Source organism: Gymnoscopelus microlampas, assembly GCF_963454915.1.
Source record: "Gymnoscopelus microlampas genome assembly, chromosome: 23".
NCBI lineage: Eukaryota > Metazoa > Chordata > Actinopteri > Myctophiformes > Myctophidae > Gymnoscopelus > Gymnoscopelus microlampas.
The window spans coordinates 32404592-32419173 of NC_139960.1; the positions used below are offsets into that span (position 1 = coordinate 32404592).

Sequence of the window (14582 nt, forward strand, 5' to 3'; positions counted from 1 at the left end):
GACAAATTAAAATCTGAAGAACCGAGTGAAGAAACATAAATGTGTCTGCTTCCATACAGGTGTATAGATTTTGATATCAAATAGATTTTGATATCAAATCTTGTTTATCTCTAAATGAGCCTGATTTGGCTAAAGGTCACAGATAACAGAAGATAACTGCGTGAAATGTGAATGATTGATTTTCTACATCCAGGTATCGCACGCCGTCTGCCCTCGCAACGAGAGCTCGTATCAGTCAATCATTCGGAAGCAAGATAAAGTATTTTCAAACAAAAAGCTGACAATGCCGATATCATGGATCAAAGCTAAATGAAATCTCACGCCTGAACACGTTTGTATGACCATGTCATGATGTGTGATTTGTGCGAACAGTATGAAAGGATCCCCCCACACTAGCGCTGATTCCTAAACATTAAACAATTAACATTAATATGTCAAATTATGATGTTTTAGTAATATTGTTCTACATGCTGCAGGTGAAGAAAAAAAATCCCAGATTGAGGCCCTAACCTTTGCTTTTATATGAAATATCAGAGACTGTGATTTTATGGAGGATGCTTCTGAACATATCGCTAGTTTGACCACTTCAAATGTTATAATTTCAAAATAATCACCGAAAATAGCCTGTCACGCATTGAGAGCTTGTAAATCGGCTATTTTCGCTGCGACAACACGCTTCCATAGAAGACAGGCTTGGCTTCTATGGAATCCAAATGGCGTGGCGAGTCGACTGAGAACTTTAATCCATGCCAATACAGCAGAATAGTTGCATACAGACACCTCACCAGACTAACACAAGCTGGGACATGTTATAAGGCCACCGGACCGTTCACACAAACACAGCACAGATATGCACACAAATGCGCTATAATCACACGCCATGATACTGTATATCAGCAGGTTTTTGAGGTGTGAGCAGATCGTACCAGTTAAAGTTGCCACAGACGTGCACGTTACCAAGGCCCTGCAACAAGCAGAGGCTTGCTGAAGTGCTTTACATCTATCACACATGCAACAGTAAACACCCTCATCGATTGATGTCACTAAAGCCAGGCTAAAAACACAAACATAGTGACCTGTTTGCCTGTGGAGTGATTACAGACTTACGTGTATGTATGCACCTACAATGTTGTTACAGCCACTTAGTACATTGATTCTCAAAGTACATTGATTCTCAAAGAGCCCCAGGGGTCCTTGGGGGGGGGTTCCAGGGGGTCCCCAGCAAAAGTAGTTAATACAGCATCACAATCATTTTAACCACTTTATCCATTTATATGTTGGCTATTAAAAAATAGCAGAGCTCACATCTGCTATTTTTGAACATTTATGAAAAATCTTGAAAGGGCAAAACATTTTCAGATGGGGGTCCGACCAAATATATATATATATATCAATGTGGGGGTCCTTGACACGAAGAAGTTTGAGAACTGCTGACATAGTATGTCTGTAACATTCAGCCCCAATGACCACACCATGTGGCACACATTGATATTCCTCTCTAAAACCAGTGTTTTTATTATAAATATATAATAATAATTATTATTATTATTAAATATATAATAATAATTATTATTATTATTATTATTATTATTATTATTATTATTATTCGCTTGCAGAGGCATTGTTTTCTGTCACCATCCCATTGAAAAACAATGAATATCCTGTGTTGCCGTCAACTGCATGCTAGTGCTGCCATGTGAACGTCCCATTAGTGGCGGTGTTATAATAAGAAACACTCATTTACAGCCCAGCAACAACACCGAGAAACAGCTGAACCAAATGGCCCTTTCCTGCAAAATCCTCTTACAGAATCAATCCTAAGAGTGAATGAATGCATGAACTGGGTTGCACCGTATTTCTGGATTAAAAAAGCAAAGAGGGAGAAGTGTAGGGCCTCAACGAACAAAGCCATTCATTCCGCTGATGTGTGTCTTCACGGTCAAAGGCAGATTGTTGTGAACGTAAAACTATGAGCCAATGGCAGATTGTTGTGAACGTGACACTATATACTATATGAGCCGATGCAGGACGCCAGTGTGTGTGTGTGTGTGTGTGTGTGTGTGTGTGTGTGTGTGTGTGTGTGTGTGTGTGTGTGTGTGTGTGTGTGTGTGTGAATACAGCCCGACTGATGCCAGATTTCTGGGTCTGATGCTGATCCCGTTGTGAGCTTGTACAGCTGCTATTTTTATTTTAGTTAACTAAAATGTTTTTTCCAATTCTAGTTTTAGTTATTTTGTTAGTTTTCATAAGCGACTTTGGGCTTGTTTTTCTGTAAAGTCGCTTGTAATAATTGGTAGTTGGGAGTTGCGTTTTTTTGGGCTTGTTTCTAAAGTGTAGTTGCTTATTTGGGCTTGCTGTCTAATGTTTTCTAAACATTTTCATGTCAAGGACCCCCAAATTAATATGTATGTGTCCGCGGACCCCACATAAGAGAATGTTTTGTGACCCCTGTACCAGATTTGTGTTGTTAAAATGTTTAAAAAAATATTCAAAATGTGTCACTTTTTTCACAATTTCTTTTGAAAATAGCAGATCGACAAGCTAACAACGCAGCGCGACGCGTTGTGAGCTTGTAGATCGGGAATTTTCAAATAGCCGATGTAGTATATAGGTTTAAAGTGCTCGTGTGGCCTATAGTCGCTTCTTTTGGGCTTGTTTTTATAGACCCGGTTGCTTATTTCTCTCGCAAAATCTGTATGTGCGAACAGACAGGAAGGAGCCTTCACCTCTTTGTAGGAGGACATGATCCTCTCGATGGCGTCGGCTCCTGAGGCCAAGAGGTTGCGGGCCGTGGTGAACGCCTCCGTCCTCTCGCTCACCATCGAGACCTGACCGTCTGCCGATTCTAGAGAGAGAGAGAGAGAGAGAGAGAGACAGACAGAGAGAGAGAGAGGGAGAGAGGAGGCATGTGTTAGAGAAAAGCGCCATCTAGTGGAAAAAGCGAAAAAACACAAAAAGTCGTAAAAGCGTCCCTGGCAGGCTGAGCATTTGGGGAAAAAAGTCATATAAAGTCATCCTTGGCAGTGAAAGAGTTAACCCTTTAAGACCTGAGGCCGATTCTACATGTCTCCTAAATCCCAACAGTTTTCTGAAAAACCTATGTTTCTATATCAGTGGGGATCAATCTTTTTCATGTCAAGGACCCCCAAAGTTTTATGTATTTGGCCGCGGACCCCCATCAAAATGTTTTGTTCCAGGGACCCCCAGAAGCAAAGATTTGAGTTAAAATGTTTAGCTTTAAAACGATATATTCAAAGATTTGCACACATTTTGACGATTTTTCAAAAATAGCAGATATACAAGCTCATAGCGCGGCACTCGGTGCCGCGCTATGAGCTTGTATATCTGCTATTTTTGAATAGCCCAAAGTGTAAAATAATGATTTTTAGCTCAAATCTAAAAATGACACAGTTCCAGGTCTTAATGGGTTAAAAGTCCTCAAATTGTCACACTAGAAATGTCCAGATACCCTGAATACACTTATACTGTATGTTGGTTTGTTACTGTTGAGTGAGAAAACAACGTTGCACATTAAGCTAATCATCTGGGGCCCCCCCAAAATCATTTTGGGACCCCCCTCCCCTTTGGGGGTCCCGGCCCCCACTTTGAGAACCACTGAACTAACACTCCATTTTGCACTTGCGTCCCGAGCCTGGATGTCTGCTTTACATTATTTCCATTCCTTGGACTGGTGGTTGTCAGGTACTGATGACAACTTTGCATCCCTTTGTGTATGTGAGAGAGTAGGATAAGATCAAGAGACATGTTGTTGTGAGGTCATTGGTAAAGACGGTGGTGTTCAAATGTGTCATCAGCATAGCAAAGACAAGCTTCTTTTTATCCAAGCCGGAAGGCTATGTCTAACACACACGCACACGCGCACACACACACACACACACACACACACACACACACACACACACACACACACACACACACACACACACACACACACACACACACACACACACACACACACACACACACACACAGCATGTTTTATTATGTACAGACTGGTGACACATTAAAGGAAGAACCAACATAAAGTGTCTTAGTCAGGTGCTGGGACACCACGAGCCTTCAATGCACTTAACCCATTAAGACCTCTTAGGCTGATTCTACAAATGTCTTCTAAATCAATGGTTCTCGAACTTTTTCACGCCAAGGACCCCCAATATGATATGTATTTGGGCGCGGACCCCCCCCCCCCCCCCCCCCCCCATCTGAAAATGTTTTGTGCCAGGGAACCCCAAGAAGAGAAGATTTGTGTTCAATCAAAAATATTCAACATTTTTCAAACCCTTTTTTCAGATGTACAAGCTCGCAGGTGACGCGCTGTGAGCTGGTATATCTGCTATTTTTGAATAGCCAACGTATAGAATATGGAAAAAATGTGTTAAAATGATTGTGTCTTAACAAATTTAGCTGGGGAAACCCCTGTCAAGGACCCCCAAATTGACACTTAAAAAGCCTGCGGAAACCAATTGGAAAAGATATGCCAGGGACCCCTGGCTATAGCTGTGATTCTGAACCATTTTAATTTCAAGGACATGATTTGACATGCATTAGGCTACAGACCCCCATGCATTTCTATCTCTGGGACCCCAATTTATATTGTAAAATCAATGCTAATGTAACAGTATGCAAACCATTCGTATACTGTCACAGAGTTACAGACCCATAAGGGTCCATTTGGGTCCTAACTATCTATCATTTAGCTGGGGACCCCCTGGAACTCACTCAAGGACCCCTGGGGGTCCCCGGATCACACTTTGAGAACCAATGGTCTAAAAAGCCCAGTGCACACCAAAGATTTGCAATGCATTGAGTTGCAACGTGTAACCACTTGCAATCACTTGCATTCAACCACAATGCAACAGAATCCACCAGACTGCGCCGACATGCAATGGGGCAATTCAAGAACGATGCAATTTTCTCTCTGCAACGACGTATTGCAATAGTTTTGTTGCATCGTAAAACATTTGTGTGGAACTGGGCTCAAAGAGCATCCTTTGAGTCTCCTACCGGAGAGACCGCTGGTCATCAAATTATTGGCTTAGGATTGCAACAAAAACAACAAACTTCTCCATGAATTCAATGCTTCATGGGGTGTGTAATTGATAGAAAATATATTTTTTTTTACTTTAACCCATTGAGACCTGAAGCCGATTCTACATGTCTCCTAAATCCCAACAGTTTTATGAAAAACCTATGTTTCTATATCAGTGGTGCTCAATCTCTTTCATGTCAAGGAGCCCCAAAATTATATGTACTTGGCCGCGGACCCCCATCAAAACATTTTGTTCCAGGGACCCCCAGAAGCAAAGATTTGAGTTAAACATGTTCGCTTTAAAAATATATATATTCAAAGATTTGCACACATTTTCACGATTTTTCAAAAATAGCAGATCTACAAGCTCGTATATCTGCTATTTTTGAATAGCCCAAAGTGTAAAAGAATGCTTTTTAGCTCATATCTAAAAATGACACAGTTCCAGGTGGGTTAAAGGTGTGTTTACACAGGAGGCAAAGATATTTTTCCCATGCAGCGTGATTACATGCAAAGAAGACACGATTTTCATCAAGAAATAGAACATGCAGTTGCTCAATTGTGAGCGACTGCATTTCACACCTACAGCCGCTAGTTTAAAACTATGTTATTACTGTTTCCATACTATGTGCACTGACTGTACAGTGACTGACAGCATGCGAATAGGCAAACACGCAAATTAACACATTTGTCTCAGTGACAAAAAAATAGAAAAATATCTTTGCCTCCTGTGTGAACACACTTGAACATAATTGTCGGTTCCCGAAACATGTGAACGTTGTTTTGAGCGCTAGCTCTATGATTACAAACCACTGATTAGATTACATTTATGTTATATAGAGAGAATATTCCTTCTGTTGTAGTGTAACAATGTCCTTGTTTAGTTAGCTCCTATAATAACCACATTTCTACTTAGAGATAAATAAAGTATTTTGGGGGAAGTTGTGGTGTTAACTGGTGGCGTGTCCAGCAACTGTCCAAGCACCCTTGAGCAAGGCACCGGGCCCCTAGCAGCTCAGAATATGAACATCACCTTATACCTTATACCAGGTGTCTTCAACAGGGGGTGCGGGACCCCTAGGGGGTCCTCAGAGCTACTATAGGGGGTCCGCCAAATCTTTGTGTGATAGGATTTTGTTTTTTTTTACATTAACCACTTGAACCCTAGAATTCCTTTTCTGAGGGGAACATTAGCCGAAAATAGCAGATCTACAAGCTCTCAACGCCTCGCACTGCAAGGCGTTGAGAGCTTGTAGATCGGCTATTTTTGGCAAAGAGGCTAGGTGTAGAGGGAAAAAATAGCAGACTAAGTAAAAATAAATGTTTTTATCTGAAACACAATTGTATACAATATAGAGGGGGTCCCTGCTTCATCTCTCTCTCAGCTAGGGGGTCCCTGGCCTGAAAACGTTGAAGACCCCTGCCTTATACAACAAGACAGGGTCTAATAACGGTTATAAAACTGATTGAAAAAAGCGTACTATAGTACTATTTTCTTTTTTGAGTTCTGTTTCCCAAACCTCACGTTAGTAATACGTCCTGAGCAGGGCCCAAATTAGGCTCTGAGAACCTTATCTGAAACCGTGCCGGAGCGTAACGGAAACAAGACCAACATCATGTGAGATACACGGCACAGTTCACTTAGTTCTTGTAAGTCTTACATCCCATTAAATCCGGGAAAGCATCTCTGTCAAAAAAAAGCTTGCAGCCGTGACAAGCGCTGCAAGCTTGTACATTTTCTAAAAAAAAGAATTACCGTAAGTGTTTGAAAAATGTTGAATCATTTAGCATTTTTTTATCACAAATCTTCTCTTCTGGGGGTCCCTGTCACAAAACATTTTCAGATGGGAGGGTCCGCGGCCAAATATATATCATTTCGGGGGTCCTTGGCACGAAAAGGTTTTGTGCACTACTGATTTAGAAGACATTTGTAGAATGTAGATTTGAGCTAAAAAGCATTATTTTACACTTTGGGCTATTCAAAAACAGCAGATATACAAGCTCGTAGCGCGGCACCGAGTGCCGCGCTACGAGCTTGTAGATCTGCTATCTTTGAAAAATCGTGAAAATGGGTGCAAATCTTTGAATATATATATATTTTAAAGCGAACATTTTTAACTCAAATCTTTGCTTCTGGGGGGGTCCCTGGAACAAAATATTTTGATGAGGGTCCGCGGCCAAATACATATAATTTTGGGGGTCCTTGACATGAAAAAGATTGAGCACCACTGATATAGAAACATACGTTTTTTCAGAATACTGTTGGGATTTAGGAGACGGGTGGGTTAAATGTGCCACAACAAGGAAGGCAGCATGTCTTGATTCAGTGATTCTAAAGGAAATGAAAAGAGGATATATATACTGTTACCGTTGTCGGCAAAGCCGGTGGCTGTGATGATGGGCACGGCCACCATGACCAGGCCACTGCCGCTCCACACGTACTTCATGAGGAACTGCTCTATCATGATGTACCACAGACGCTTGGACAGGATGAGGTTCATCTGGTCCGCCAGAGCCCTGTAGCACTTCTGCAGCTGCCGCATCTCCACCTGGTACCGCACACACACACACACACACACACACACACACACACACACACACGTTTGTATTACTATACTTGTGAGGACATCAACAGCCATTTTATGAATGTCATTTAAAAACGTATATATTATTTTGCCATTTTTAACCGTAAGCCTAAAGCCGAAAAACAGCCGATCTATAAGCTCACAACGCGTCGCAGCGAGCTTATAGATCGGCTGTTTTTCGGTGCATGACACTGGCGCGCAACTAAGTATATAAATCATGTTTAACTCTTAATTCCAATCCCTAAACCTAACCTCTAAATGACTAATCCTGACCTGAATGTTTTACTAATTGTAAATGTATCTCTAAAAATGTTTTTTTTAACTATAAAAAAAACATTTGTCTTGTGAGGACCAGGAAAACTGTCCTCACAATGTACATTTCTTCAAATTCTACTATACTTGGTCCTCGCAAGTATAGTAATACAAACACACGCACGCACACACACGCACACACATTTGAATTATTGTATTTGGATCTGCACAAAATACATATTAGTATAATTAGTACAATACATATTAATACATATTACAGTCAAACCAGATACAACTGCTGCACATGCTTATTAACAAAAGAAGATAACACATTGATGACATACGTACTACATACAGAAAGTGACAGATTATTATTAATATTATAATCATAATTATTTATTTTCTCCCCCCTTTATAGCTACTCAAGGATATATAAACTAACAGCAAACACCAAGAGATGTTGCGTTATTGTATCGTACATATATTATAGTATATAGAAGGGGTCTTCAACAGGAGGGTCTGGGACCCCTAGGGGGTCCTCACAGTTACTACAGGGGGGGGGAAACCTTCAGCCCTAGCATCCCTATTCTGAGGGATTGGGGCGAAAACAGCAGATCTACAGTACAAACTCGTGAGCTTGTAGATTTGCTATTTTCGGCAAGGAGGTTTGATGTAGAGGGCAGAAAAAATGAGCAGACCAAGTACAGAGCCAACGGTCAACTGTACTAAGTATGGAGGGTTTAAGTGGTTAAATGTCTGAAACACACACATTAACATGAATCCAACATATTAATAAAAAAAAGATAATGTGCAAACAAATGAACAAACAAACGCAAACCTTTCATTTTCACAACGCTGATGACAGCGCTGGCAAACGAAGCTATCAATGAAATCTATGAAAAAGTTTAATCTGCGACACAGTTTTATACAATTTGTAGTGGGGGGAGGGGGGTCCCTGCTTCATCTCTCTCTCAGCTAAGGGGTCCTTGCTTGGCCTGAAAAACGTTGAAGACCCCTGGTATAGTTTAGCAAAGCATCGTTACATAACGTCTCTGTACTTCCCATGACATTCACATTTCACAAATGGAAACTGTTGTACTTGGACAGCTTCCAATTCTTCTGCAGTAGATTGCCTGTGTTTGCACAGCAGTCTCTCCTCTAATTACATTATTAGTATAAAAAATGAAGAAAAACATAGCACTGTAATCGTTTTAGTTTGTCAATACTGTGTTGTGTTGGACTATCATAGGATTTAAAGGACTATACCAACCTTTTTTGACATGTGTCTTGTGCCTAATTTATGTTTCGTTGTACGATGGTTAGGGCTGTCACAATTATTACATAATCGCCTAATTGCAATTATTTGAGATAATCGCAATTATTTTGCATAATCGTATCAATCGTTTTCATGTTGAAAAATGTTCATAAATTATTTTTTTTTCCAAAGATAGCAGAAATAGCAGATCTACACACTTACAACATGTCACTTTGGTAAGTATACAATTATTAAATATGTCAGTAATTTCTTTGTATATTTAAGTTATTTTCCCATCTCTACCTTGTGCAATTTTTAATTACGAAGCCTAAAGGGCCAAACAGAAATGTAACATTTATTCAAATGTTCCAATGTTCAACAATGCCAAAAACACAATTAAATCATTAATCGCAATTATTTGTATGACAATTAAAAGGCAACTTAAAATCTGTAGGCCTAATCGTGACAGCCCAACTCCTGGTCATCCTATAGGAACAGAACAGAACAGAACAGAACAGAACAGAACAGAACAGAACAGAACAGAACAGAGGTGTATTGTAATACTGTATAATACCTTGTGTCCTCTGTAGAAGGCTATCTCCTCGGCGTTGGCGATGATCCGGGAGTGCACGTAGCGCAGGTAGCCCTTCCGGTGCGCCTCCTCCGCCACCAGCTTGCCGAAGCGGGGCGAGCAGGCGCGCAGCACCTTGGCCGTGGCGAACACCACCAGGCCCGCCAGCAGCGTGGGCCCCGTGGCGTTGGCGCCGCGCGAGCGCGCCGTCTGGATCAGCGTGTAGGAGGTGAGCAGCACGTCCAGGATGGGCTTGGTGAGGTTGGAGTAGAGGTGCGCCACGGACTGGGAGAACATCATCACGTCCTCCGTGAGCGACTGGTCCGGGTTGGCCAGGCGGCCGTCCATGTTACTGACCTTGTTATTACACAGGGGGAGGGGAGCGGGGGGGGGGACAAGTATTCAGAGTCAGACTCTTAATATGCTCTGTGCACAGCAGCAGAGAAGAGAATTTGGGCCTCTTCTTACTTCCTTCACAGGTTTTACCAATGATACTAATGAAGGCTCTGTTCCATTCTGGTCAAACAGAGTCAGGGTGCTGATATTGTGCATGTTGGCTCACTGGAAACACTCTGCTACAGCAGTGGGTCTCAAAGTGTGGTCCAGGTACCCTCATGGTTCCTTGAGGGGGTTCCAAATGGCCCCTTAAAAGTAAAAGGTGTGTAACTGAGAGTGTACAAATGGAACCAAATGTAAGGGTCCATTTGGTTCCATTTGTAGAGTTATGTTCCATTTGTAGAGTCTCAGAGTTATGGGGGTCCTTGAAATGAAAAGGTTTGAGAACCACTGTGCTACATGAAATGGAACAAAGCCTTCATTAGTGTCATTGATAACACCTGTGAAGGAAGTAGGGAAGAGGCCAAATTTCTTTCCAATATGGCTGCTGTGCTTAGAGCATGTTAGGGCTGGCCAAATACAGTATAACAATATTATTATAACGTTGCTGTCGGGCAATAGTCTCCTATCTCCATATTCTAAATTAACGCACTGCACTACAGCGTCACTCAAAAGTAGCAGATCTGGGGGCGTCCGCTGGCCTAGCGGTCCAGGCGCATACCACATACGCTGGTAATCCAGCTTGACAGTGTCGCAGGTTCGATTTCCGATCCTTACGACCTTTGCTGTGTGTCACCCCCCCCCCCATCTCTCTCCCCATTTCCTGTCAGCCTACTTTCCTATCAATAAAGGCAGAAAAAGCCCCCAAAAAAAAATCTTTAAAAAAAAAAAAGAATAGCAGATCTGGCAAGCTTTGCTCTGAGCTTGTAAGTCTGCTACTTTTGCTATTTGAATACAGAAAAGTAACAGATTTGGACATGAGGTTTCCACACAACATAGATGATATCTATCTTGGTATGAGATTAAATGTAGCGGAGTACAACATGAATATTGTACACTATATTACCCACCGAATTGTAAACATCAGAGTAAACGTTTTAAAGTTGCATGAATCTGACATACAACGGTAAAGTACAAGTACTTCAAATTTCTACTTAAATACTTGAGTAAATGTACTTAGATATGTAGATAACTTGTTTTTCTGCTGTTCTCTTGTTTGATCTCCTTCCCACTTACCCCCCACCCCTCTTCTTCTTCTCCCTCCCCCGCTCTTCTTTCTATGGAAATTAACGTTGCGATGGGAATGATGTAAAAAAAAACGAATTTTACATTAGAAAGAGGCAAACATTGTGAAAAAAGTCGATCTACAAATGTGAGCTTGTAGTTCGGCTCTTTTCACAATATTCATCTGTGGAATCGAGTCAAACTTTAAATGTATTGCATACAATTCCAAGCGCTTGTCGGGGTGGGGGGGGGGTCCCCACTCCCCAGTTCAAATATGATTATTTTGGGGGGTCCGGGGGTCCCCAGTTCAAATATGATTATTTTTGGGGGTTCCTAGTTCAAATATGATTATTTTGGGGGGGTCCCCAGTTGAATTATGATTTTCAACTGGAACCCTTGCTGTAATAACTGAATAGTTCATACCTTATAGTAGGTGAGGTCGGTGAAGTAGGTGCGGTAGGCGTGGTTGACCAGCCGGGTCCTGAAGGCCAGGGCCAGCTTGCCCTCCAGGTAGCGGATGGCGCTGTTGACGAAGGTGGCCGGGATGGCGATGAGGAGCCACTTGACCAGCTGCAGCACGAAGCGGCGGGGCTCCTTCTCCACGATGGTCTTCACGATCTTGCCGTCCAGGCTGGCGACGTAGATGGACAGGAAGGTCCGGGAGACCAGCGCCACGGAGTGCAGCGACAGCAGGGCCAGCTCCTTGGACACCAGCCGGGGGAAGAGGATCTTCAGGAGATCCAGCATCTGGTGGAAGAACTCGGCGTTCACCTCGAGAGACGTGGATCTCTTCTGCTGCTGCTGGAGATGGGGTCTGACGACCACCGGACCCGCTCCGTTCTTCTCCGCCTCCTCCTCCTCCTCCTCCGGACCTCTGGTTTGATTGATTGATTGATTGATATTAGACAGCAAATGCAAAACAGCACGAGTACAGTCAAACACTTGGTCTAAAACAGAGGTCTTCAACGTCTTTCAGGCCAAGGACCCCTTAGGTGAGAGAGAGATGAAGCAGAGGGACCCCCACTATATATTGTATTCATGTTAAATTTGTGTTTTCAGACATATAACGACTTATAGCTTGGTACTTGGTCTGCTCTTTTTCCCAGTACACCAAACCACTTAGTTGAAAATAGCCGATCTACAAGCTGGCATTGTGGGCTAGTAGATCTGCTATTTTCGGCTATGTTCCCCTTTTTCTCATTTCATTCTTTTTTTAAATGAAATTGTCACTTCACTGTCATCTGCCCCCCCTGGTGGTCCCAGCCCACAGGTTGAGAACCACCGTTCTAAGGGAGAAGTGATTATTTAATTACCTCCTGGTTCTCCTCCTACGGTGGATGTATCTGCTGATGACCGGGTACAGGGCTCTGGCGCCGGCGGCGGCGGCGGCCAGGACCACGGCTCTCTTGGCCACGGCGGTCCGGTCCCATCTCACCCCCCTGGCGAGGATAATACTGGACATGTTTTAGATTAGATCTAGTCTAGTCCTCTATGAGACCAACCGGATCCATTCCGAACCGAACCGGTCCCAACCAGAACATGCGTGATGTTATTGTTATAACGGCATTAGGAAGCAAAGAGGGGAAAAAAGAGGAGTTCCTGTGTGATGGTTGTGAATGTGATGTGAAAGAACCTCCGCCGCCGCTACATCCTCCTGCTGCTGTTTCCGTTGTTACGCGCAAACGTGTTGTCCTATCGAATTGTTGTAACAATCGCGTCACCCAGGCTTTCTGCAGGACGTGTGGGGAATCCCGGCCGGGTTCTATTTGGTTTGCTATTCGATATCCCTTCTATAGCCCGCCTACTGTATCCGGTGATTTACACGTACCAACACATCGCACCATAGCGCGCCCACAAACTGTTTCCCTATCCGATCTAGACCGGATATGCACACTGTAAAGCACAGTTGATCCCAGTCAAAGTCTTATCGAATTCTGACCAGGTCGCTGTTTTCCACTGGGTTAATGTTTGGAATACCAAAACGCTCGCCCCAAAACAGAGTCGCCCCGGGGAAAATCCGGCGGTATTCACCTGGTATTCCTAAACTTAACCTCATTAAAACTATGTCTGACTAAACCTAATCTTACAAGCTTGTGGATCTGCTATTTTCATGCTTTTGTGTGACACTGTAGTACCTATGATCAAGTAGGGCGTTAATTAAGAAAAACACAAAAAGTCAAATTATGGAGATAAGAGGTTACTGCCCGAGAGCAACGATATATTTATACATAGACCTACCTGTCAAAATGATAAAACACAAAAAAAGCTTGTTTCCATTGTGGTCCTTTGAGTGCAAATATGTGTAAACTGAGTGCCATGTGTTTTGGGGGGATTATAGCAGAGACATACAGAAACATATAAACAATAATGAATACATTCATGCATACTAGAAAGTAAAATAGCAAAGAAAAATATGGTTTATTCATTAGATGTTTAAGGATACTTGGGAAGCTAATGTACCAGGCTGATGACACAGTGAGATGTATTCAGTCACGTTTCAAAAGGCTAAATGAGACTTCAGCCTACATTACATATCATTACTAAAACCCCAATGACTACCTGTTTGATTTGTTTTCACGCTACAGCCAATTTGTAAAAACAGCGATCTCTGGAGTCACAGGATTCGATAGGTTTTGAATTCCAGTGTAACGAGCTCTGTTTTTGTCCTTAGCAACGCCTCCGAAGGAAGACGATTGGCTGACTGATGCAAAGCATTATTCTCTACCAGAGTCTGTTCTCTACCGTACTGTCACGTGACACATCATCACATCACACAAAAAAGATTATGCATTATTACAAAGTTCACAATGTTATAATTGATAAACAACTAAAAAAATACAATAAAAACGTGAATTTATTATTATGGTCATCTTTACTATTCTTTCAGTTTGGTAAAATGTGTAAATATATTATTAAATAAAAACTAACTTCCTCGCATAGCCTACACCTGCGATCAATTCAGTTTGCAGTTTGCAATATATCCGGTCTAGAGCGGATACGGAAATGGTGTGTTTGTCTGTATGTATTCGTTGAAATGAATGGAAAAAAAGTAGACGGGCTCTAAACCGGATATAAGTAGCAGTACATCGAAAGATGAAATAGACCGATTAGCTTGATGACAGAAAGGCGCGGTGATTGGTGGATAGCGGATTTTTGATGGAATTGAACTTGATGTTGGCAACTTTGGGAGAATGCACTGCAGTATTGTTTTTTTGTTTTTAATGTGTAGCCTACAACTTTGTTATTTACTAGAGAATATTTTTTCTTTTTTTAGACAGATTTTTTTTCATTTGATGGGCATGTCTTCAA

General features: G+C 42.1%; 1 protein-coding gene across 1 annotated transcript in view; it reads right to left on the reverse strand.

Annotated features, from left to right (window-relative positions):
• LOC311040205 (ATP-binding cassette sub-family D member 2-like) overlaps positions 1-12923 on the reverse strand; it is a gene marked incomplete at its 3' end in the record, with an annotated part of 29114 nt that extends 16191 nt beyond the window's left edge. Inside the window, 5 exon segments of the mRNA XM_084050329.1 lie at positions 2727-2845; positions 7419-7599; positions 9717-10070; positions 11697-12147; positions 12587-12923. Of these exon segments, the coding sequence (XP_083906455.1) occupies positions 2727-2845; positions 7419-7599; positions 9717-10070; positions 11697-12147; positions 12587-12735 (1254 nt within the window). The 5' untranslated portion in view covers positions 12736-12923.
• Between the last annotated feature and the right edge of the window lie 1659 nt (positions 12924-14582).